We start from the raw sequence: 26,220 nt of genomic DNA on the forward strand, positions 1-26,220 counted from the left end.
CTCCCAGAGCTCCCCTAGAGGGCTCAGCTCTGCTTATCCACAGCCAGCACTTGCTGAGTATTCAACATTTCTCAAGCTTCCTTCTCTCCTCACCTCATCTTTCTATTTTCCTACCAATGTTTCTTGAGATCTCTTCTTCAATAAACCCTTTGGAGTTAGGTCCCAATTCAAGATCCATCCATTTCTGAGGGAATTAAAAGTAAAACAGTGACCCTCACAAATCCTCTCACCCCCAGTTTCTTAGTGTATAGAAAGGGATTATAAGGATTCACTTCATAGGTTTGTACAGACATTTAAAGGAAATACTGCCTACAAAGGTTTTTACACAGTTCTGTTCATACTAGCATAATTCATAACAGCACAAAAAAGGTCCATTAGGAGTCACAAGCTCAAAAGCCAAATATTGTATGTGTTCATGCATTTGTGGAATTGAGACTGATGATGGTGGTGATGATAGGATGTAAATGTAAACACCTGCCCTATCCTGCTGCTGAAGGGTGAGGAGAACTGAAGATATAGAAGAACCTGACATAATGAAAAGGACCACTGTTTGTCAAAGCGGGTAGGAGAGAAGGGGGATTCGAGAATATAATAAGGGAGGATTGCACCTGTACAAAGCATACTATACACACCTATGGAATGATCACAATGAACTCTCCACTGTTCACAATAAAACCCCCTCATACTATTATTTTAGGCTACTTCAAAAAATAAAATACAATTGTAAAAAAAATAGATAAGATGATGCTAAGTGAAATGAACTCCACGTTACAGAAACAAGTGTTATATCATTGTTGTAATTATTTTCAACATGCCATGTGTATTCCCTTCCTGTGTTTCCACGCCTGCTATCACTGTATCTGATATTAGTACCCTGGATACTGTATATACATGTATTAGAACTAGGGAAGGGAAAGAGAATACCAAAATTGAGAGACAAAGGATAAAAAGACAAACAATTCCAAAAGCAATACTTACAAAACCATTTGGTATAAACCAACTGAACAACTCATGGGGGAGGGGAGAGGGAAACGGGGAAGCGGGGAAAATGAGGGAGGAGGTAACACGTTGAACAAGAAATGTGCTCACTGCCTTACATATGAAACTGTAATCCCTCTGTAATTTACTTTGACAATTAAGGGGGAAAAATAGGGGAATGGCTAAATATATTATGTTCCCATCCACACAGAAGGATATTTCATAATCAACAAAAGCTAAAGTGCTTCAAGAATATTTAGTAGCATAAAAAATACATGAAAATTTTGCAGTATACAACCAGCTCTGGAGCTAGTAAAGGTAAATGTCTAAAAGCATAAATACTAGATAGTAATTTTGTCAAAAAACATAAAATGCGTAAAAAGTTATTTATCTTTTGGCAGTAGTGAGTTATTTATGCTTTTCTCACTTTTTTACATTTCAAAGTTTTCCTAAAATCAAAATCATAATCAGAAAACAAGCTGTTGCGTACAGAAATCAGTTTTAACTTAAATAAAAGAAAATAAAGATATCCAAACACAACATACAGAGAAAACCTCAAAGACTTTCTTTTAGCTCTCCTTTTTCCTGGTCAATGGGACTGTTAGAACCACAGTGAGCTTTCATGCAATATTACAGTTGATGAAAAGTAGGGCAAAACTTTGCAAAAGCTTGACATGTTGAAATCTGAAGTCCTTTGGGTCCCAGCTTCTGGTGCCTGATTTTCTTGGGCCTTCCCCTTTTAATCTCACACAGTGTTTTTTTTTTAAATCATGCTACTCCAGCTGCTCTTCTGGGTGTCATTTGTAGTGTTAAACCTAAGCCTTGAGTACCAACTCAGGCATTTCATCAACAGTCTCAGCATTGATAGCCCCTTTGACCCCTCTTGCTTGATGCAGCTCTGGATTTGTTCCATATAGGGACGTCAAGTTGATTACCAGATAGATGAAACACCTTGTGTACCCAGCCGCCCCCAATCCTTACATGGCATTTTGAGCATTTATAAAAAATCTTCTGATAAAGGAGAAAGTTCATATATCCATCCACCCACCCCACACATAAACACATACATACATATATACATACATACACACAGCCATCTTTTCACTTAGCAAATGACACAAGGTACTTAACTGCAGGCACCATGGTCCATCCTTAGGTTGCAGCATTGATTCAAACTCCTTCCTTGCTGAACTTGCCAGCCACACAGTAACAAAGATAAGGTATTCATGTTCATTCCACCTGGATGCTCACGCAGACACTTGTGCTACTTCCCCACAATGCTTCAGCCCACCTGATTTCAGTGAGCATTTTCATGCTTCTAGCCAGCAACCCTCAGAGATCAACCTTGTGATAAAGCAACAGGGAAGTGTAACAAAAATTCACATGGAAGAGAGCAATCCTTAATTCCAAGGTGTGTTTTGTACACAATTGCTAAGAAAGTCCCTAGAGAGATGGAGGTCCCTTTTCCTTGAGTGGTAATTAGCTCATTAACACATGCTGTGCTGGCTTTCTCCTTGTTGTCACTCCTGCCTCTCTCTTACTTTGCTTCCTGGATCACTTATAATAAATAAATGGTTTTCCCTCATTGCCTTGTTCCAGTCTCTGCTTCTGCAAGGACAAAATTTACTGCCTTGAAAGGCATCATTAATGAAAGTATCAATACAACTGATGATATGATAAGAAGGAAGCAGCCAGTATTGAAGGTAGGCAAATGACCACCTACTGTTGCTAAAAGAGACCCTGTTCCTTCATGATTCATTCATAATGAGGGGCCAGGACATCCACATATGTGCCAAGGTGGGTTTTTTTTTTGTTCTTTTTGGTTTGATTTTTTTGATTGACTACCATAGAAATACTAAGCATTAGAGAGGAATATAATTAGGAGTAACAGCTACGCTCATTAGCTAGGGACTTCATGTCATCTCATTTACTTTCCACAACCTTCCTACGAGCTAAGCATGAATGAATCCCATTTTATAAAAGGAAACTGAGGTCCATAGATGGCTCAAGGACACATGGTGGCAAAGCAGGATTCTTGGCCACATTTATCAGACATCAGAGTCTCCATCATGTGGCCACATTTCTTTGTGAGTCCATTGTGACATATATTCAGCTTTACAAGAGTATCTGATATACACCATCGAAATATGAGCACACCTTCTCAGGGTGTTCAGGAGTGCCATAACGTTCTAGGCAGTAAAGTTACTATAAATATGCACGAGTCTTTTACTCACTGTTAACCAACACTTAAGATATAACATGGCTTTATTTTTCTGTCTGGCAGGTAAGGTGTGCTCCATGGTACCTATTGCACAGTGATGTTAATGAGGTCGGAAGTGTTGCACCTCTTGTAGGTCAAGTTCACCACGTCACCTGCTGGTCTCGTCTCTCCAGAGGCCTTTGGTTCAGCATCATGTCTGGAGACAGAGAGAATCTTTGGGAGGCAGAAATCACCACCAGTATTGCTGAGCTGAGGACAAATTCTAGAAAATTTGAGACTCAGAGAGGGAGTAAAGTAATACAAATGCTAGGGACAGATTGATACTAGATTCTAGACCTTTTTCCTTCTAGTTCAGGGGATCAAGCCCAAGGGACACAAGGCACATCCAGGCACGTGTCCTAACACTGAGCTATACCCCACATCCTGTCCCCAGTTCAAGCTTTCTATAGTAAATGATTTCTACGCAGCTGATGTCCTTGCTTGCCTTGTCTCATCCTCTCTTGTATGAACAGTAGCAAGGGTACGTGTGAAATGCTTGCCTCTACTTGGAAGTCAAAGAACACTGGTTCTTCCACCCTCCCTACTACATCCTTTCCCCAGTAGTTACTTAAAATTACCTTGTGATTTAGAAGAGAAAATACTGTGTTCTGCAGGTGAGGCAACTGAGGAAATGGTAGCTGAATCAGGCTTAAATCTATCTCTTCTGGGTGGTTTGTATTCTTTTCAACAAACCCCTACAGGGCCATCTTATTAAATGAATGAATGATTACAAGTAGAGGCAAATGAATATCAGTCTTAATAAAGGATGAAGTCGGGCATAGATGATGCACAAGGTTTAACATCTGAAAGTCCCTACTCCATGTATTTGCTTTTTAATAAAGTGAAAATCTCTAAGCTCCGTAGAGCTGCTCTGTAGGCCAGAACAATGAGTGTGGATTTCACAATTGTGCATGCTCTATTTTCACCCACCAGCTAACTCAGCCTACTTCAGAGCAGGCCTTCAGTGAATGCTTCTGGAATTGAGCAGAAGTGAACAGTCAGAAGCCACTGAATTTCAGCTCTCAGAGAAGTTTGGGAAAGTATTGAGAGTGCTAAGTTTTATTTTGCTCTGGATTTCTTTTTAAATGTACTGTGTGAAGTTAATGTCTTTTCCTTTTGGTTTATCCCATGTTGTCACTGTTTTTTATTTTGGTACCCTTTGTCTTATATGTGTTTATCTGATTTGGGGAAGGAAAAGGGAGTAACAAAATGGTGAGACAAAGGACAAAGGGTGAACCAATGCAAACAGCCATACTTATATGACACTGTGTTGCAAATACACTTTACAGTTTGAAGGGGGGATGGGGGGAGGGAAAGTGGGAGAAACAGGAGAGAGGGGGGTAACAATGTTTGACAAGAAATGTACTCATTACATTACTTACACATCACCTTTACAACAAAATTAAATTATAAATAAACAGAACACCATCTCCCTTCTTTATAACACTGCCCCAATAGATACTTCCCAACATTTAGTTAAAATTGGCCTGAAAAGAGAGAAATAATAAGAAAAGAAAGAAAGAAAGAAAAAGAAAAAAATGCACTTTCCCAAAGCAGACAAAAACATAAGGATGAAATATAGGGTAAGAAGACCTAAATTTATGAGGTCACATTGCGATAGAATCAGGAAAAGAGGCTCTTTATTCGTCCCCCATTCCTGAGGGCCGGGCCCAGCCAGCATCAGCCTCCCCTGCTATTAGGAAGGAGGCAGGATGTCCTGATGTCCTGCTGGGAACAGTCCCAAGGAAGCCAGGGCCGAGAGGGTGAGCCATTAATATGGATGATATGTCAAGAAAGTAGACAGAATTTCAAACAGGAACTTAACCCAAGACCTCTGACTATGAGTTGATGTAAAAATGTGCTGAGAATCAATAATCATCTGTCACCTAATATTCAGTAATGCACATCCACAAACATCAAAATTACATAGGCCCATGCATTTTCACACACAACCCTAGACATGTTACTCATGAAAGATGTACAGACAATGCAAATACAGCAGTGTATGGGTGCGCGCCTTTGTGTGTGTGTGCGCGCACACACACACACACACACACCATGCTCAAATCCATCAGTCAGTTTATCTCGTTCACTTATGGATGCTCTTAACATTAAAATTTGACCATTTCTAATATGGGTCTATAAACTAGGCCCCCTCCAACTTTGCCAAGAGTGAGAGCTTGCCTCATTTGTAAACTTCTGGAGGTGGATCATAAGGGGTTCCTGTGTCAGAGAAATGCTCAAGTCCCTTCTAGCCATCAGGGACAGCAGGAATCCTTGCAAATGCTCAGGGCCTGTGCCAGACTCTGGGTGTCAAAAATGAATACTCATTTAGGGAATAGTTGCCTGAGAGTTCAGAGGAAGCATTCTTTATAAGGGCCCAGGGAGACTTCCTGGAGAAGGCCCTTGAAGGAGTGGAAGGAATCAGGGCAGCAGAGAGGAACATCAGGTGCCTGTGAAAACACAGAGGCTTAATCAATGTGGCTGGATTAATTAATGGCAAGAAAGTCTTGGTTGAAAACAAGGCATGGATGAAGTGAGAATGTTGCTGAGGTCTTGAAAGGGGAGACAATCCCAATTGTCAATGCTTTCCCATTCATCCTCTCTACTCAAACCCCTAGTCCTCTTAGAATGTATGTGAGTTGAGAATAGCATTCTAAAGTGAGAGAAGGAAATTGAACTCAGTTGAGGCACTTGGGTCTCTCCAACTGAGCAAAAGATGTATTTATGTCCTATAGCCAGGCAGCATCAGAGCTGCTGCAGAACCCATTTTCCTACTATCTACCTCTATTTGGTTACCCAATTTGAATTCTTGAAGTCAGGGGTTGAGAGAGGCTTAGAATAGAGGAAGAGGAAGTCTTTTGGTGGGGGGGGGCAGTCAGTATTTAGCAGGAAAACTTCTGGGGGCCAGTCTGCTTTACAGAATAAAAGGTGGCTAGATGGAGCTAGACTTCTTCTATCCTGTCCTCTTTCCTGGCACGACAGAGCTTGTTGCTACAGCTCTAAGGGTGACACCAACCCTGCCTATTAAGACAATCTTTTTAGGGCTGCTTTTTCAAAGTAAGAGGCTCTGGCATGGAAGACGTGCGGGGACATCCAGTTGCAAAGGAGAATGCCTAAAGCCAGGCTCAGGGGACTAAGGCAAAATGAGGTCGTGTAATGGGAACAAAAATGAACCAGTGAGCTCCCTGAGGCTGAGACTTTTTATAACCAGCATTAAATATTTATTGGACTGTCAGTCTTAGGACTGATGAAGGTACAGAGAAAGGTGGAGGAGGAGGAAATGGAAAGAATGTGAGTGAGCATCAGAGTCTGATGACATTCAGATGCCTCCATTAACAGGCTGTGTGGCTTTAGACAGGTGAGGCAACTTCTCTACGCTGCTGTTTCCTTATCAGGAAAATGAAAAGAGGAGTCGCTATGTTTCACAGGACTGTAGGGAGGCATGAGGGAGATCAAATAAGAAAGAAATCAATGCAGGACCTGCAGCCCAGCATCACTCAATCAAGGCAGGGCAGCAGCAGCAGGGCACTAACAGTAGTAGCATAGCTTCAGATGAGCAGTGGTAGCAAGAGGCGCAGCAACAGTGCAGAAGTTAAGTATCCGTGGTAGTATTAGTCATAATGGTAGCAGTGTATTAGCAGTAGTGCCAGAAGCAGCAGTATCGATTTTAACAGTAGTATGGGGCCAACAGCAGTAGCAGCAGTGTTCTTATCACTAGTAGCAGCCTCTGCAGCAGTGGTAATAGCATGCCAGGAATAATAGTTACTGCTAGGGGCAGAAAGGATCTAATTGCCTGAGGCTCTGTAAAAGAAGCTAGTTGGTATTCAGGAAAGGGCTGGGGGATTCAATAAGTCCACCTCCTTCATCTTGCCATGGAGACAGAAGCCTTGAAGGCCACCCAGGACTTCCATTTCAGGCCCAAAACTCTCTCACACAACAGGCTGTCTGCACAACACACTGCAATGCAATTCTGTAGGTAAGGGAGCCATGAAAAGAGCCTGGGCACTGGTATGCCTTTGAGAAGTCAATGCTATGGGAAGCTGAATCCGTAATTAAGAGCCAGTCATTTGAGTGAGGTGAACATAGAATTGTGGATTTGAGAGTCATCTATTCTTCTGCTCTATTTAGTGGGTGCCTTTGCCTTGCCTCTGAAGCTGTGGTAGGTGCTACAGTCAGTATGGAGATGAGAATAACTTTGGAGACTAGGGAGGATGTTAGGCTATGTGAGCTAAATATTTTATTTTGGAGATAGGCTTTATAGCCTGGCTGGAGATCCTTCTGCCTCTGCCTCCAAAATGGGTATTGAGGTTACAAAGATGTATCACTATGAGCTAAGACTGCCAAGAGTTACGTCTTGAAAGGTTTTCTTAATTTAAGAGGACTAGGGATGGTAGGTGGAGATGAGGAGATTGAGCAGGTTGAACCTGTGGAATTTGACAGCTGAAGACGTGAGGTATGAAGAACACACGAGTGGGATGCTATCTAGACTTCTGGATGGAACCATTGCTTTCAAAGATGTGCCACAAGCATGGAGTCACTTCTCCCAGAGTTTCTGGAAGCTTTTGAGGAAAGTGGGTTAGGAGAGCATCTAGAGATGGAAGGCCACTTATGGGTCATTCCACAGGTGTTGCAATAGATGGTGGTAAGAGGGGAAAGAGGACAAAACATGGAAAGGTAGAGGAAGGGAAAAGGTCAACAATAATTCTGCTAGTAGGTATTATCATCTCATTTTAGAGATGATGAAAGAAAATTTGACTTAAATGGATTCATAAGTAAACTGAGTGTCTGTGGCTCAGGCATGTAATCCTAGCTACTCAGGAGTCTGAGCTCTGAGGTTCATGCCTCAAAGCCAGCCTGGGCAGGAATGTCCATGAGACTCTTATCTCCAATTAGTCAATGAAAACAAGCTGTAAATGGAGCTATGACTCAAGTGGTAGAGTGCTAGCCTAGAGCCAAAAAAGCTCAGGGACAGCACCCAAGCCCTGAGTTCAAGCCCCATAAGGAGCACACAAATGAAAGGATTCACAAGTGGCAGTGATGGGGTTAAGCCTCAGATATGTCTGAAGTCAATTCATAACACTGCATGACGACAGACATATCACAGAGGCAGAAGCAGTAGGCTTTAGGAACTGGCCAGCTGTGCAGAAAGAGACAGACATAGGAGTTGAGACAGCAGCAGGGTTTGCAGCCAAGACAACAGGGTAGGGAAAGAGGACATGACCATGGCAGGTGACGCTCAAGGAAGAAGCAGATTTAGACTGAAGACTGACACAGGGACAGCTGAAAACAGGTCCTCTGTCACCGGGGACAAGTTAGCATCCCAGGCTGACTTTTTGAATTGGCTAGTCTTGGTGCTGAGGCTTGGGCTTGAATTGAGAGGCATTGAGCCTGCATCCATCCAATTTACTTCCTGATTGCAAACTTACACTGCTCTGAGTTTGTTGGGGAGGTTGCCCTGGCCAGCATGCACCCTGGGTTTGGTGAGAGCAGGAATGACTTGCTTTCTGGTGAATTTCAGTTAACTGAGCATTTGTTTCATGGAGACCACCCTTGAGATATTGTTTGACTACTGAAAATAGCACAAAGCCTGGATTGTATCCTGGTAAGATTTGTTCGCAGTTATTTTAATAAAATATCCTGTAATATCTTACAGAAACTACACCCTCTTTTCTTTTTAGTCCCATCAATTCTGCCTTCCTTATGGCAGGGTGAGTATTGTATTCCAACATAGTCTTCCCATCTATTCAGAGCCCCAATTTTCATTGCCTTGTTGGATCCTCCCAAGATTTTGGAGCCTCTAGTTGACCCTGATCTAGCATTTTCTCATTCCACTCAGTGATCTGGGGCTCAGTGCTATGAGCTCTGTGCTAAGTGCTGAGGCCACAGACTGAAAAAGACCCCAGGTCCCAGACTTGACACTCACCCTTCAGTGCATCTGTCATATCAGGACTCTTCTCTCACTCCTGTCCTATCCTCGGGAAGGGGTTGTGCTTTTGACTCTACTTTGGCTCCAAGAAAAGGGGAGTTATAACTCCAGCAAGGAGGAGACAGATGGGGTCAGATCAGATGGTGTGGGTGAACAAACCATACTTTTTAGGTATATTATAGATACCATTATTTTAAATATTTCACATAACTTTGGGAAATAGGTCTGGATCACTTTTACTTTGAGAACCCTGAAGCCAGAAAGAGACTAAACTCTTCACTCAAAGCCACACAGTGAGTAAACAGAAGAGCAGGGTCTCACACTTGTATTGGTCTAATGTAAGTTTAGGCCATTCTTGTCTAAGTCCACTCTGACCTGAAAGCCTTACTGGCCAAGCTGAGCCTCCAGAGAGACAACTCCTGATCTTGATCCCTTCAGAATAGTCAAGAAGCAAGAAGCAGGGAAGAAGAGGCAGGGGACACAGCAGTATTGGTTCGAACACTCTAGAAAGAGGAAGTGATGCAAGATTATCTACCCCAGGAATGCCAAGAGTTTCTGTAATGATTACTACCTTATTGAGCCTCCAAAGGCCCTGAGAGAACCAAGAAACTTCTGTACACTGCATGATTGAAAGGGCATCTGGCTGTGGAGAACATAGAAGAACCTTGAACATGTGTGTGGTAATCAAGAGCAGAAGAAAGAAGGACTTCAGCAGCAAGCGCTAAGAAGTTCTGAAATCCTAAAATATTTCTCTGAACCTGAATATTTTTTTTGAGAAAAAGTCTCAATGTGTAGCCCAGGTTGGCCTCAAACTCAAAATCCTCCTGCTTCAGCTTCCTGAATTCTGCGATTACATGCGTGTGCCATCACACCTGGCTCTGACCCTGTAAATCACCTGTTGCTTTCCTTTCTCTCCTCACTTCTAAACAGCACCATTGCCTACTTGCTATTCTGCTTTTCCCTGTTTTGATATGGTTTTTACCCAGAGTTAACGGGAGAGGGCCCATTATAGTGTAATAGAAAGGAACTGTGTTTGCATCCAGGTTCTCACTCGCCATGTAAAAGCAAATGCAAGATTTGATCTCTAAGATTTCCTGTGGTCTCAAGTGGGAAATGTAAAAAATCATACTTACCTTATGAGACTGTTGAAACTGCCAAGTAAGACAAAAGTACAATACCTGATGTAGAGTATATGTCAGTCATTACTTTATAGGGGTACAATTCCATGCTTAATGATTATTAACCACTTACTACCATGATTGGTCCTGCTCTTTCTAGTTTGAGAAATGAATTGGGATACTTTAAAGCAGTTATGCCACTGAGTTGCATTCAGAGACTACAAGCTCATTGTGTGGCTTCTCCCTGTCCTCATTCCTAATAACCTAGTAAAGGTTCATCCTGCTTCAGTACAGGGAACCGCCTCATCAAGACAGGTGGCCTGTGCCTTTTATCCTCTGTGGATTTCAACAGCATGGTCACTGGTAACCTTCCACTGATCTGCTATAGCTTTGGAGGTAAACAGAACTTTGTTCCTGTCTCAGAGCCTTTAGGATCATGCTGAGTGAAACCAGCCCTGCATCAGTAATGTCTAGTCAGGTGAAGGCTAACTGGAGACCCTGCATGTTCCTACCTACCTACCTTCCTTGTTCACAGAGTTGTCTCTCTCGCCTTTTTAGAAATCTACAGAGTATGGGTGGGGTGATTGGTTCTACCCACTTGTGACTGAGAAGTGGGTAGACAGGAAGATAGGCTAGAGGTGCCCCCTGCTGGGAAAAGTGGGCCACTATCCTCCTGTTAATTTACCTATCAGCACGTTGCTGTCCTTGACCACAGTGCTGAAAATCTTTCCTATCTAGTTTGACCATCATAGGCATAACCTTGACCAAGACAGCTAGGGAAGAATGGCGGCCAAAGCCACCATGAAGGCCACTTGCCATCCCTTTCCTCTCTGCTCTTCTAAAGTATGGAAGCAGATGGTTGTACGCAAACCCTACTGAGCAGTCTATATAATAGTCATGGTATCTTTTTTTCTTCTTCTAGGATTGCTAAATGTTAGCAGAATCCATATACTATAATTCAGAAATAGTTTCCATGGTTGTCTCTGGTGCTGCAAGATGCCTTTTATACTGTACACACCATTATCTGATATCCAGATATGTAACCTCCTGCCACCTGTGAGAACACCCCAGCTTCCAATCCAGCATCTCTCTAGGAAAGAACCTCCTTCCATTTCCTTTTTCCATGACAGATGTCCAGACAGGCTTGGCTGACATACCTCTAATGACAAGCTTACTATCTTTCCAGGGAGTTCATCCAATAGAAACTATTTACTAGGATGTTTCCTTACTTAGACTTACTCCTTGGACTTGGTAATGACTGCTGGACTACACAGAATGAGTTTGCTTCTTTTGTTTCATAATAATCCTTCAACTTTGTAGAAATGGTGACTTTACTTTCCCATTCTTGTTCTTTCTTATTTTTTTCTTTTTACCTCAATACCTTCAGTCTCATCACTTCCTAGTGGGGAATGAATTCTAGATATCTCACCATTCTGGTCATATTCCAAATTGTCATAGCTATCATTTAGCAAACACATATTTTTTTTTCGATATTTTTTTCTTTTTGCTGACTTGTTCTACACCAAAGCTCATTAGATCTTTGTAATAATTATATTAAGGCAGATAGTATTGTTACCATCTCACAGGTAAGAAAATAGAGATGCCTGGAGGTTAAATCACTAGCCTGAAATCACAAAGGCATTAAGAGGTAAACGTAGGGCTTGAATTCAGAATTAGAATCCAGAGCTGTCTGTCTCCAAGGTTTTGCTCTTAAGCCTCTAGCATACATGTTATCTGTGTGGCCTGTGATCCAATCAATTAGTAGTTAAAAAAATACGTTACCATATATAATCATGATGTAGAGGCAACCAAGGAAGTTAGATCTGGACTATCATTTCTCTTGTTTTGTATAGTCTACTTCTGTCCACGCAGCTAGAGTCTGTCATTTCCAAAAGCTGCCATGAAGTTGGCTTAAATTGAGATGGTTGCAGTGAATTAAACTCCTCAGAACTTGGCTGCAGGAATTTCTGAAGTCCAAAGCTGATGGATCTTCCTCGTCATGATAAGAGTGAGGGTCATTTTGATTTTAGGCTAGCTGGTGGAGGGACTGGGAGACCAAAAGAAACAGTTGCTACAAAAACCCAGAAGAACAGAGGAGCTGGCAAACCACTTTATTTGTATTCCTCTGGACAACAAAAACTGAGGAAAAGCTGGAGATACAACAGGATATTCACATCCAACTAACCAATATGCAAAAGAGAACAGCTTGCTCCTGATTTTTGCAATAAACTTTGAAAATCTCCCACACAAACAGAAAGAATGCTTAACCAAAGGTTTGTGCTGAAGGCCCTATCTCCCCGGAGCCTTCTTTCTCTCCCTATCTCCTAATCCTCATTTCCGGAAGGTCATTTTAATTAGTGAGCAGTCACGGTGACTCAGCCTGCTGCTTCCACAGACAGGAAGGGAACACATTCTGCTGCACCCATTCATCATACAAAGGCACTTTACTCTTCGGAAAAAAAGAATGCACAATATTTACCTTTTCCTGCCTTGGGAAATGTTAGTATTGTTACTTTATTTTTAGCATTCCTACCTGCCTCAAGGGTACATTCTTTGTCTTCTGCATCCCTCTTACCTGGCAATCACCCTTTCCTCTTTACAGATTATCAATGCTCACCTCCCTTGATCTCTGTCACCAGGGACTTGGAGACTTTAACCATGATAGATCTTTTTGAATGAATAAGCAATACTTCTCGTCTCTGGAGCTAAAGTTTCAATTAAACTACCTAGGAAATGGAGAAATAACTCTCAGAACAGTTTTCTGCTGTTGCATGCTAGGAGCTGGAGGAATCAGAAAGCATGCAGTTTAGAGATATAGTAGCCATCTAAGAACACTGTGATTTCAAACATTCTGACCCACTGTTCAAAGCAGGACATTTGCCTTGGGGTTGCATATGTTCTGGATTAGGAAATATGGGCTATGCGTTTCAAAGTCAAAAGAAAAAAAACGATAATAATTTTAAAAAGGGACTACCTGTAACATCACTGTATACCTTTGAAAAGTAAAGGAGCTTCCAGAGAAACTGACCTAAAAACGTGTCAAATCTCTTAAGAAGGATGGGTAGGGTTTTCCTCATCCTGTGAGAACCTCTCTGTTGTGGAAAGCGACGCTGTGCTCACCTGATTCCAGTCTTCTATTTTGTTCTAAAGGGTCACCATTGATTTTCCATTGGTGAAAGGGAAAATCAATGATTAAATTTCTTTGTCTTTTCTTTTTTTTCCCCTCTCCCTTCCCTTTCACTAGCTGTATGCATTATGCCACAAATCCTTGTCTTAGAAACCAGAAAGGGATGATTCATTTCATGCCCCAGCAGGAAATGCACATGCTCCTGTCTCCACAAAAACTCTCCAGACTCCTTGTCTTTAAAAAGGGGTTGAAGGGTCTCTGTGGTTCACTGAGTTCCTCTTGTGCCCTTTGCTGTTGGGGTAGCTGCTGGCCGGGCCCCGCAGGACTGGGTGCTTGGAGGGAGGGGATTTTTCTTTCCTGCAAAGATGGAGATAATAGAAAGAGAGAAGACAGCACATATCACACTGTAATGAAATAATCTGTGTGCATGTCTATCACCCCCCATGGCACTGCGACTGTCTAGGAGCGGTGAGCTGGCCATCCTCTTCTCTGAGCCCCCAGAACCCAGTTTGGAGCCTGGTTCAAAGAAGCCAAGGTAGTTCAACGAATTCTGGTTCAATGGATGGATATACTGCATCACTCTGATTCTACAGAAGGACAAAACCATTCTACAGCTCCAACTTCCTACCTTTCCACTCTGCTTCTAACTCAAACAGTTCCACAATGAGATGGAGATAGACACATGGAAAAACCACAACTTTGAATTTTGGAAGGAGGCCAATAGAGCTTTCTTCCCAAAGCTTAGGGTGAAAAAAACCGTAGGCCCTTGTTTAAGAAAAATCTATAGTGTGGGAGGATCTGGGACCTTATTCTAACTACCAAGGAATCCTAGGTTCTCTTATAATTCTCATTATAGATAAAGGATTGTATTTTACACTATCTCTCTTTCTGGTAAGCTTGAGGGCTGGAGGAACTGACATGATTCTGGCTCATTTCTGTACCTTAGCACCCAGCACTAACTGCAGCACTCTTCCTATCACTGTCCTGTACATGATTATGTATCTGTTGTGGTCACATATTGGGCAACAAACCAATGACTGTGTTTTATTCCCTTCTACATTTTATTTCATCAGTGCCTTGTTTGTTATGGTTTTGAGTGATATATTGGTACAACGTTTATTTAGTCATTGGGCTAAGATTTATTTCTAGTGGGGAAAATGGGCTTTTGAGCCCCAAAGAACTGATCTGAGAAGGGTGACTTTGTGCAAAGAATTTAACTTCTCTGGAGTTTTATTTGTAAAATAAAAGTAAAACACTCTAATCTTGCAATAGTGTTGTGAGGTTAAATAATGGCTAATAACGGACTAAATAATCCTTTCTCTACCGTAATTTGTTAGGAACTATGTTAGGTCCTGCGGACTCTGGAGGTGACAAAGATGGAGGCAGACACAGTCACTGTCCTCACGTTACTTCCAGTTGTGTAGAGGAGATACTTTTTCAGAGTAACTATACAAAGTGTAAGCATGGTGGAGCACTCAGGAGGCAGAGGCTGAAATATTTCAAGTTCAAAGCCAGTCTGGGTTACCTCACCAAGACCATGTCCCACAACACAAACTACAAACAACAAAAAACCCCACCCAAACTAGACTACTCGGAATACTCACTACAAACTGTTCAGTGGATGAAGAGGGAAGGAGAAAGTAGGTACTCACAGGGGCAGGGGCATTGAAGGAAGCAGGATATGAAGCTTACAATATAAGCCAGGGTCTTGAATATCAAGAAGAGGAACTGAAAAATCACCTTGCAGGTAATGGAGACCATGGGAGGTTTTTGAGGAAGGATATAGTCCAACAGAGTTGAGCACTTATTGTGCACTGAGTAGTATTGTTTTATTTGCATGTATGCATTTCTTTACCTTGCATAAATTGGAGCCCTGCTTGGCAGGGACTGTCTATGATCCTTTAGCATAGGTCCTGATGCATGCATGTACACACAGGCATGCACACGCGCGTGTACACACACAACCTCACATGGAGCCACTGCTCTCAGCCTATGGCTGAACCTGACCTATATTCATGCTCTGTCTACTCACAGTAGCACACTCGGCCTGTTCATTTGTTCCAGTCTAATTTTATCCCTTTTCATGGTGCACTTTGGGCTGCTCTATGATTGTGCCACTGTGGTCAAAATAAATGCAGGGTCTTGGCTTTGATAATTGATGTTGAGCCTGAGCCCTTGTACCCAAAGCACTGCCCTTCCCCAGGGTCCTTTTCTGTAGAGCCGCCCAGCACCCGAGGACGCCAACAAGCTCCCACCAGCATTTGGGTAGAAAGTGACATATTGTAATTATCCACAGAGATGGCAGAAAACAAAGATTAGTTTTGAGTCAAAACATGCAATTTTCTTTTAAAATCAGAATTGCTCTTTCACTTAAGCTATTTGATGCTTGGATGGAAAATAATACCCCCCCCCCAAATAAAAGGTGGGAGAACTATTCAAATCCCCAGAGCTCAGAGCCTCATATTTCTGGGAATTCATTCTTAAAGGGTTATTGACCAATTTAGAACAAAAGTTTGATGCAGCAGAGCCGTGGGGGTTGGAGGGGAGTGAAGATGCTTTTCCTAATTTGAGGGTGGGTATATTTGCCTCAATTCTTCGAAGTTGCAGGCTTATTAGGATAGAACTTTGGGGCTACGTCTTTGTTTTTTTCCTAAAGAGGATTCCAAAGTTCAGGACAAAGAAATAAACTGAGCAGTAGAAAACAGATCACTGAGAACTCCCCGGCAACCTTGTGCCCCAGTAGCAAGGTGCCAGGTCACATGACCAGTCCTTCTACTCCCTGGGCCTCCAAGTCCTCACCCATCCATGTCAGGATGAGGGCAAAGGTCTCCAGGAGTGTCAGCAGTATTCATTTGGTCTGGGACTGGGAAACATTTAAGAAAAATGTAGTTAACGGTCAAGATAATTTTATTCAGGCAGAAAGAGGACCTGAAAGAGATATTCCCTAAATTAAACTGTAAATGAGACTGTAAAAATCCTTTTGTGCTTTATACAGTTACAAATTTTTAAGAAGTTTAACCAATCAAGAATGACTTTGAAGAAGGAAGCTCCTCTAGAAGTAAGCTCCTCTAAGGCAGGTCTTGCTGGCATCTCCCTCCCACCAGGGTGGGCCTGGCATAAAGTCTGCTTTTTCCTAGGTGACTGAACAGGGGACTTCACGCCTATATGCTCAGTGCAGAGTGGGTCTTGCAGGGGTATAGAGAAGAACCAGATGTGATCCTCCTCACACATGGGATGGGTGGGGCTGAGCGGAAACAAAGACCCTAAATGACTTGTAAGTAATCTGAGACAAGATGTCATCAGAACACAGGGGTGTGCACTCTTCATACGGATCTGGGGCTCAGAGATGCCTCACTCATGGCATTGTGGAACAGACATCTCTAAGACATCATCCAGTCCCATCAGATTCATCAAGGAACTTTAGCATGACTTAGTGAAAAATCTGTAACCACAGCCTAGACACTAGAGAAGGCAAAACCATTTTTGAATCACTTATTGTCTGTTAGGCATTATAGTAAATTCATAACTCATCTTCAAAACCATCATTAGAGGTTGTTATTATTACCCCTATTTAATAAGTAGGTAGAGAAAAGCTTCCAGTGGCCATGAAACTTGTCTACAATTACACCACCAGTTTCTAAGAGCCTGAGGTGGGATTTGAACCTGTACTTGGAGTGGACATTAGTAGCTTTGGAATTGTAAGAGCCTTGTATCAGACTCTGCTGAAAACTGCAACCTCAAGCATCCTCTCCACTTTTCTGTGCCTCCTTTCTCTCATATGTAAGATGACAAATATAATGTGTACATGAGATATATAAGATGATGTATAAAAAGTACTTCATTCAATAAAAAACAGTAATTTGCATTATTTCTTTTTTTATTATGTAACAGAGTAAGGAGGAAGTTATATTAGCACAAAGGTCCTGAGGCACCAAAATGCATGGGGAAGGTCGTGGAGAAGCTAGTGGAACGAATGGTCTGGCAGGAGTGGGGAGTTGGGCATTGTGCCATTCCAGGAGGCTGACCTACTAGAGGAATAGGAGATGAGGCCCAGAGGTGCAGTAGTGTTAGCGCATTCCAGATGCCATGGGATGTCAGTGGTCTCACTGGACTCTCCACCAGCAGACAAGGGGACACTCAGTGAGTGGGACTGTTGTCCAGCCCTCAGACAAGATGGATGCTCACTTCCCAGCTTCCTCTCCTCACTGGACCTGCAAGTGAGCCTCATCAGAGAACCCGAGGTAGAAATCTTCAGGAGTGTGTTCTTTTTAGTCCAAGACTTCAAATCCTCAGGGAATGGGATGACACTGTACTAACAGAACATCTGTCCACCTGGTATTGTGTTAGGTGCTTCAATGAGCATCTTACAATAATCTGAAAAGTGGGTACCATGGTAGCTTATACACCGATGCAGGGGAAAGTTGAAGAATTGGCATCATATGAATATTCTAGAGAAGTATCATATGGAAACATCTAGGATAACTTAGGACAATGACCGATCTCAACACTCCAATGATACCCCATCCCTGGGGATTCCCATGTTGGACCAGAAATGAGACCATCTCATCTCTGTCTCAGACAGGGATCATAGGACCATACCAATGCAGCCTGTATGTGGGCCTGTATCTCAGGGATATAGAATACATTACAGCTCTATCAGTTAAGTCAAGGCCTCTGTAATCTAGTTGGACATCTAGGACCTCAACCAGAGGAGATGAAATGTCATGAGAGTTTATGCTCAGGACACAGGCGGTCCCTGGGACAGGGCTGACAGGTGGGAAACTGAGCACCAGTAAGAGGCTCCAGGAACCTATCTTGAACACAGAACACAGAGCCAGTGAAACAGTCCAGACTGCTTAGCTCGGCCACTTACCGCAGTCTAGGTATGGGCATCGTCATCTTCTCAACCAGAGGGTTCAGTCGATAATAATCCAAAAACGTCCTTGCCACATTCCGGCCCAGCTTCATATCTGCAGGGGTGTGCGTTAAGGAGTATCTTTGAAAAGAGACTGAGACAGAGTGAAAGATGCTTCGTAATAAACATGACAGCAGTGATAAATCAGGAACACCACTCACTGTTCTGTTTTGGGTATGTTCTGTCTTTTTGAATCCGCAGGAAACCTTAAGCAGTAATCATTATTATTATCCTCATTCTGCATATAAAGAAACTTCACTGCATAGAAGTGAAATTTTCCCAAGACCATAGAACCAGGAAGGAAGAGGGCCAGGGGAAGGGCCTGGATAGCTTTATTCCTAAAGGATGTGTAGGGGCGCGCATGTGACTATATGGCTTTTAGAAATCACTTAAAGTTCGTAGCCCTTTAGAAAATACTAGGCTTTCCTGGCCTCAGGTAGCTCAAGATGAAGCCAGATAAAAAGACCCAAGGGCAAAAGAACCTTTGTTATATAGAGATCAGGGCTTAGCCAACCCTCAGGGCACAGTCCTTGACTTGCATAAGTTTGGTGACAGTGAACAAACCCTCTAACTCTAAGTACTATTCCACCTTGAAATTCTGCCAATAATGAATCTTTAGGTAAGGAATTATGACCTACTAATTATTATATTAATTCCCTAGAGAAGAGGGTTCCTTATTGGCCATTAAAACACTCCGGGGAATTTGCAGCACAATCATCTCTTCAGCAGCTCAGATTATCTTCTCCATGTAACATATGTGACCTTTCTGGCCTTTCCCACAGTTTATTATTTTCTCTGCCTGAAGGGGCTCTCCCACTTTCCCTTAGCTTGGGTGAAAACTCTTTAGAAGAGCTTCAGGGTGTTCCTCTCCTCCTTTTAGAGCTGTGAATGGATTATTTTGCCCTTATATCCATGGTTTCAGAACTGACTTCCTTCAAAGTCTCTACCATTTATTTTTTTAATTTAATTTTATTGTCGAGATGATGTACAGAGGGGTTACAGTTATATAGGTAAGACAGTCTGTACATTTCTTGTCATACTTGTTACCCCTTCCCTCATTTTTCCCACCTTCCCTCCCCCCAACTACCCCCCTGATTTGTACAGTTGATTTCCAACATATTGTCTTTTGAGTATCACCCTTTATCCTTATAAATGGAGATTAGGTGTTAACCCTTAGCCATTGCTTCTCCCATGTCTCTTAGCTCTAAATATCCAAGCTGCCACCAACCCTTCTCCATAAGGCCTCCTATCTCTTAAGTTTGTCTACTTATTTCCATCTTCTAGCTAAGTCCAGCATTGTCTTTCTCTTTAGTACTATTATCCTATTCCAATGGGCCTCCTCTTATAAGTTGTTTTCTTTTTACTTTTGAAGAGACACAAAAGACCTAAGTGACTCCATCTTAAAGCCTGCACAAACATTTTTTGAGAAAACCTGCTGAATGTCCCAAACGGAGAATGTATGTGTTATAAGCAGAGATTGAGACAGACAAGGGATGAGAGGAAGGAATGCAGTTTAGCCCTCTGCTAACAAAGTTTAACTATAGCTCTCTGCTAACAAAGTTAACTATAGATAAGGTTAGCCTATTTCCCTCTGCTTGCTTAGTGTGATGATGTGATTGTAAATTGTTAATCAAACATATGCCTGACTGTGAGAAGTTTCCCCAGATTGATTAAGAGTTGTTTGTTTCATGATACAAAAAGACTACTAGATTTTGACTCGGGCCTCTCAGCGTCACCTTTGCGCTGTGTGCGTGGAGGACCATGCTAGCTCACAATAAACGCCTCTTTGCTGTTTATATCGATCTTGGTCTCTGGTGGTTTTTTCGGGGGTCCTGAACTTGAGCAAAACACTTTTCTTTCTTTCTTTCTTTTTTTTTTTTGTCAGTCATGGGGCTTGAACTCTTGGCCTAGGCGTCGCTGTCCCTGAGCTCTTCTGTGCAAAGCTAGCACTCTACCACTTGAGCCACAGCGCCACTTCTCCTTTTCTTGTGGTTAATTGGAGATAAGAGTCTCACAGATTTTTCTTTCCTAGGCTGGCTTTGAACCACAATCCTAAGGTCTCAGCTTCCTGAGTGGCTAGGGTTACAGGTGTGAGCCACCGGTGCCCAGCCTATAGAACATTTTCTACAGAGCAGCCATGGAAGTTGATTTAAAATGTATATCTGGCCAGGTCATTTAACAGAGTAAAACTTTACTTCAATGGTTTCCAATTGCTTTTGAGGTCCACATTTCTGCCATGATTTTTAGGACTGTTCATAGATGAGTCTCTGGTTATTTTCTTAGCTCCAAGCTTACTGCTTCCCACCTTCCACCCAACTGACATTCACATTTGGAACTTCTTTTGTCTCCAGGACTTGGCCCACATGGTGCCATCTTCCTAGACCACTCTCTCTCTCACACATACCTTATGGGACTGATTCCTTCTTAGTTCGCAGACTTCGGTTCAATTGTCACTTTGCTAGATTCATGTTTCTTAATGCCCTCACTAGGAGAATGTCCCTCCCACCCCCAACCAGGTTTTCCCAGGCATCTTTGAGTTACTCATCAACCAGACCACTCTTCTTAGTGTATTTCAACTGTTTCCTCTTTACAGCGGCTTCTCTGGCCTTCATGCCCTGAGGGCAAGAGGTTATAACTGTCTTACTTGATTGCCTAAATATCTGCACAGTAAGTGTGAAATACATATTTGCAAAATGAGTAAATAACAACAGATAACACTCATGTAACATTTAATATGTGCCTAGCAATTGTATATATATTGACTCAATTCTCAATCCTTACAACAACCCAATAAACTGGGCCCACTGTTTTGAGAGGTAGGTGCTTTGTCCAAAGGCTGGGCACCTCATAAACATTGCTAGGTAAGTTAAGGAATTTATCGAAGGCCACATCACCAGCAAAGGTAGAATCAAGACTCAAATCCAGGCAAATATGATTCCAGAGCCACACGTTTTCCATTGCTCCAGGCTATTTCCTGACTTGAAGGCACCTTTTCTGTCAAAGCCTGAGTCATCCTAGGCTGGCATCTTCTGGGAGAAGGAAAAACACCAGACACGTTCATGACATCGAGATGCCCCACGGGCTTTCTGTGCTCTGGGGGCTGCCACCTGCTTTCTCTCTCTGGATGTGGCTGACCTTCCCTGTCTTCTATAAGAAATATACAAGCTGACCCTGGGCACTGCCTCCCTGGTCAGCAGCCCCTGGAGGCCATCTCATGGCCAGGGCCTGCAGAGACAGGCTTGATGCTTTAACCCAGCCAGTCTTTAGTGAGCTTTGGAGAGCAAATCAAGTATCTGTGTGCTGGCAGGAAGAGTTACAGGGCACAGAGAGAAGCAGAGGTTCCTGTGGGCTGAGCCAGAAAGTTTTGGAAGCAAAAATGTCTAATCTAAATCCTGGCTCTCATGCATTCTATGTATGGCAGGTGGCATTTTCCAGAGATGTCTGCAATAATAGCTCCCTTTCGACATGATTCTGTGTCCTTGTTATTTCTTCCACTAAGAGGGTTGGCCCCTTCCCCATGAATTTTTATGGACTTATAACTTACTTCTAACCAAAAGAATGGCAGAAATAGAAGAAGTGACAGAAGAGGCAGAGTCAATTCTATCCGGTGAACTGGAATGCTCAAGCTGGAGTCCTGAGTCTTCAGACAAGCAATCATTTCTCAGAGGCTCTGAGATTACAGGAAGAGAGAGGAGAAATTCCTGGTCAGGCTACGCCCCTCCATGACTGCTGTTCCAGCCCTAACCATTGTGTGCCTGCAACTACATTAGACTCCATGCTGAAACCACCCATGGAGACCTGCCTACATTTTGGACTCCTAGAGAATGCAAAAGAATAACACCATAGCTAGTGTTGCTTTAAGCTGCTAAGGTTTAGGGAGATTATCTAACATAGAAAGAGAGGAGTTGGACATTGTGTGAACTTGCACAAGCTATTCCATCTCCTGTCTTCTCATCTGTCATCTTATCTTGTCATTTGTAAAATGAAAGAATGCCTGACTCACTGAGTTGTTGGGATGAAGTGTGTAGTTGCATCTAGTCGTTTAGCAACATTGGACTGACTGAATGACTGAATGAATGAATGACTGAGAGAGAAGCCCAAATCCTTCCTCTGCAGCCTATACCAATGACAAGATCTGAAGCAAGTACAGAAGGTATGAGTGTTCATCAACCCCTTGAATTTCTACAAAGAAAAGGAGTTGGGCTGTTCCAGTAAAAACAAAAACAAAAAAGAAAATCTACTGTAAGGTATTGATGGTTTTAGATAATATCTCTATAAAAGATAATGTTTTAAAGATGAGATTTGTCTGGGACAGCCCTATTTCCCTCTTCCCCTCCAGCTTTCTTATATATTCCTCAAATCCCAAAGCCTCACTCTAGCTTATTTTCTACATAGGCCTTAAATGAGTCAAGAAACTAGACATAGGTAGGAAGAAGGGCAGAGATTGATTGAACATTTTCAATTAGAACAAGCTGTCTTGGAAGAAAGATTTAAGATCTAGGCAAGGAGAGGCAATAATTCTCTTGGCTGGAATGCTTTTCAATATCTTATGGTCTTAAAAGAGAAGAAAAAAAAGCTAGGATGAAAGCTCCCAACAACTCATTAACCATAAAAATCTCTGGATAGTCTACAAGCTGAAATCTCAGCATTCTTGGATTCTTATGTAGGTCATCGGTCTGTTTCTCACAGATGGCAGGGAATGGCCATACACAAGGAGCAGGTGGAACCACGAGCTTCAGAGCAGTAACACTGGAGGATTTAGCTGGGATTGTCAACAACTTGGACTGATCTTTTGATTTCTGCCCAGAAATATTTAGACAGCAAGGGGTTGGAGGGGGGGGGGCGGCATCTGTAGCCCCAACCTCCTATTGCATGGGGTCTTTTCATGTGATCCATATTTGGATAGGTGCTGTCATTATGATCACTCCATTCATTCAAATGGGTGTTAGGCTGTCCCTATGTGTAACTGCTATGAAATACATCAGAGGTTTGGGTTAGATAAAGAATGATTGGACAAATCTATACAGTCTATAGGAGGAAAATTGCATGTCCAATTAAGTACATCACCAAGCAGGCTTACTGCACTGTCATTTTCACAAAGGCTTACCTTGGGCAATGGAGTTACTATCATCAGTCTTCACCATAGCACTGCAAAGTCAAAGGCTGTATGTATTTCCTATACATATTTCACAGATGAGAACATTGGAAATCAGAGTTTACATTATGATCCCACAGTCCTGTGCCTTGAAAGTGACAGCTGTGCAAAAGCACCGGTTATCTTCTCACCTGTACACTTGCTGTCTCTTCTCTGGAGTATGATCATAAATTCAAACACACCATTTTGTGGATGTGTGGAGGGAGGCTGAATGGCAAATAAAAAAAAGATTATGAAAGGCTTCATGGAGGTGGATATATGACAAAGGATTGAAGGACAAAATGAATCTTGCAAGGGGAGAGAGAAAGCATATCAGCAGAGGCACAATGGTGGCCAGGGCTCAGGGCTGGGCAGATAGTGGTTGAGAGCCATGAAATGGAAGTATAGAATAGAAGATGAGGACACAGGGATAGTCTGGGGACACACTGGTGAAGGCTTTGGCTGTCAAAGTAAAGAACCTAAACTTCCATTCTGTAGGCCATAAAGCCCAGTGGATAACTATGGATTGTGTCTATCATCCTCTGTCTCTCTGTCTCTCTCTCTTCAGTGATCATATATTATGTTCAGGCACTTTGAAAACCTCTTATGCTATAGCTACAAATGAAATCAAATCAAACTAAGATAATGGCTATAATGTCTAAAAGCAGATACAGGCACTAGAGAAAGAAAAGTCCCAATACATGATCGTGATTGTAATAGAACTATAAAGGAAACGCAGAGCTTTTCACTGAGGGAAATGGGGACATGGGCAGGCCTCTCTGAGGAGGGGACATATAAAATGAGAGTGGGCTGTGGTTGCAGTAGCATCTATGAATTGAGAGGGGTGTGAGGGAATGGTACTTGGAGGGGAGAGAAGAACTGAAAGAGGCTGGGTAGAATGACTGGCAAGGGACAAAAATGACAGGCCTTATTCTGGGCCATTTTGGATGCTGGACTTTCCAAATGCATGAGAGGCTCCTGAGGGCTTTGAAGCAGGAAAATAACACAGTCTGACTTGTGCTTTTAAAAGGTTAACCCAATGCTAAAAGTCAGAAGGCAAGCATGAAACCAGGCAGAGCAGTCAGGTTGCCTTTGTGACTCAGGGAACATATCGGAGGCTGTACCATATAGAGGCAATAAAAAATGGGCAGATGTATTTTGGGGGAAGAAGCAACAGGACCTGGTGACAGTTTGGTTGTGGGTCCTGAAGGAGAGAGGAATGGGGAAGCATAACTCCTTTATATTTAGTTTAAGCAGCAGGATGGATAAGGTGCAATGCTCTAGGATGGGAGAGGAAGAGCTTCAGGAGAGAGATTAAGAATTTAGTGTGGGCCATGTTAGGTTTAGATGCCTGTGAGCCATTGAACATCAAGATGCTGAATCAGAAATGGCAGGGGGGAATCAGAAAATAGAAATGGTTTCTGAATCATCAGCTCTTTGGGATTATTCATGCTCCAATTTCTCACTGACTGTGTGGGGTGTTCCTTTCTCCTCAGCTGTCCATCTTCCTGCTTCCAGCTCTCAGAGTACCACAACGGGACTCCAAAGAGCTCTGGGACAAAGGCAGTGACTGAAGATAAAGCAGTAAGAAGTGGCTTTGTCCTCCTGTCTTGAGTCTCAGATCTGGTATAGTGAATGAAAACACAAATAGGAATCTAGAGACCAACAGGTTCTGATCACTAGCTGGCATGTTACCTTGACCATTTTCCTCCTCTGGGCCTAACTTCTCTGTGAGTAAATGTGTAGCTTCTTATGTCTTCAGTTCTTATGTCATATGCAAACAAAGGCCTTAGTGCAATGAGCTAAGAAGTCCTATTGACATTCTTTCACCAATAAGCATGTATTGGTAACCTACTATGTGTTCAATTAGTTTAGGAACTTGGAGTATCAATAAGAATGGTGAAGATCCCTGTCTTTATGGAGTATATATTCTATCTATAGTAGATACATGTAACCTGGTACATTTGCAAATGGTGTAGTATGCCTGAATGTGATAAGCACTATGGAGTTAAGATAAAGAACAAGATGAGGGGGATGGCTAAGCAGGGAGCAGATTGCAGCAGAGTAGTCAGAAGAATCCTGTTGAAAGGGTGAGGATTTAATGGGCTTAGAGAAGGCCATGGAACTGGCTAGCACTTAGGATGGGTGAAGCCTGAAACATAAGCCTTACTCAGTTAGTTCAACATTGGGCCCTGAAAAAACCAAGTTCATTCCCAAAGAGTTCAATCACTCTTAGTAGGGTTGTGAGGGGGTGGGAAACTGATGAAAGGGGTGATGGATTAAGATGCATTGCACTTACAAACAGACATGTTAAATGATAACCCCCTTTGAACAACTACTTAAAGATCATAAAAATAAAATCTTTAAGAATGACTTCTCCCTGGTAGGAATCATGAGTTCTCTTTCCAACTCCCAGAACCACCCTAAAGGAGAGGAATCTTGCTTATATCTTCCCTCCTGGTGTGTGGCCCTGTTTTGCTCTGTCCCTCACAGACCCATCTCTCCACAGAGTTCTCCACACTTCTCACTCACTCCCTGCAGCTCTTTTGGGAACTACCAGTGAGCATGCTCACCCCACCCACCCCAGGCAGGGTTCCCAGGCTCACGCTGGGCAGTGGATCACATTTCCTTGTTCTTTCCTCATTTCATGCTACAGGCAGCTCTAGTTACTACCTTCATTTGGCTGATGAGAAATCAGCCAAATCAGAACTTATCTGATGAAACATATTAAATATTTGCACAAAAAGGACTAAAGAGCG

At 42.5% G+C, this 26,220-nt stretch overlaps 1 protein-coding gene across 1 annotated transcript in view; it reads right to left on the minus strand.

The window, feature by feature from the left end:
• Positions 1 to 3,261: 3,261 nt before the first annotated feature.
• The window catches only part of Agbl4 (AGBL carboxypeptidase 4), a 1,006,503-nt gene continuing 983,544 nt past the window's right edge, over positions 3,262 to 26,220 (minus strand). The window contains exons 12-13 of the mRNA XM_048351274.1: positions 18,286 to 18,382; positions 3,262 to 3,395 (exon numbers count right to left, since the gene is read on the minus strand). Coding sequence (XP_048207231.1) covers positions 3,284 to 3,395; positions 18,286 to 18,382 — 209 coding nt within the window. The 3' untranslated portion in view covers positions 3,262 to 3,283. The remainder of the gene's footprint in view (positions 3,396 to 18,285; positions 18,383 to 26,220) is intronic.

This window comes from Perognathus longimembris, chromosome 7 (genome assembly GCF_023159225.1).
Source record: "Perognathus longimembris pacificus isolate PPM17 chromosome 7, ASM2315922v1, whole genome shotgun sequence".
Lineage (NCBI taxonomy): Eukaryota > Metazoa > Chordata > Mammalia > Rodentia > Heteromyidae > Perognathus > Perognathus longimembris.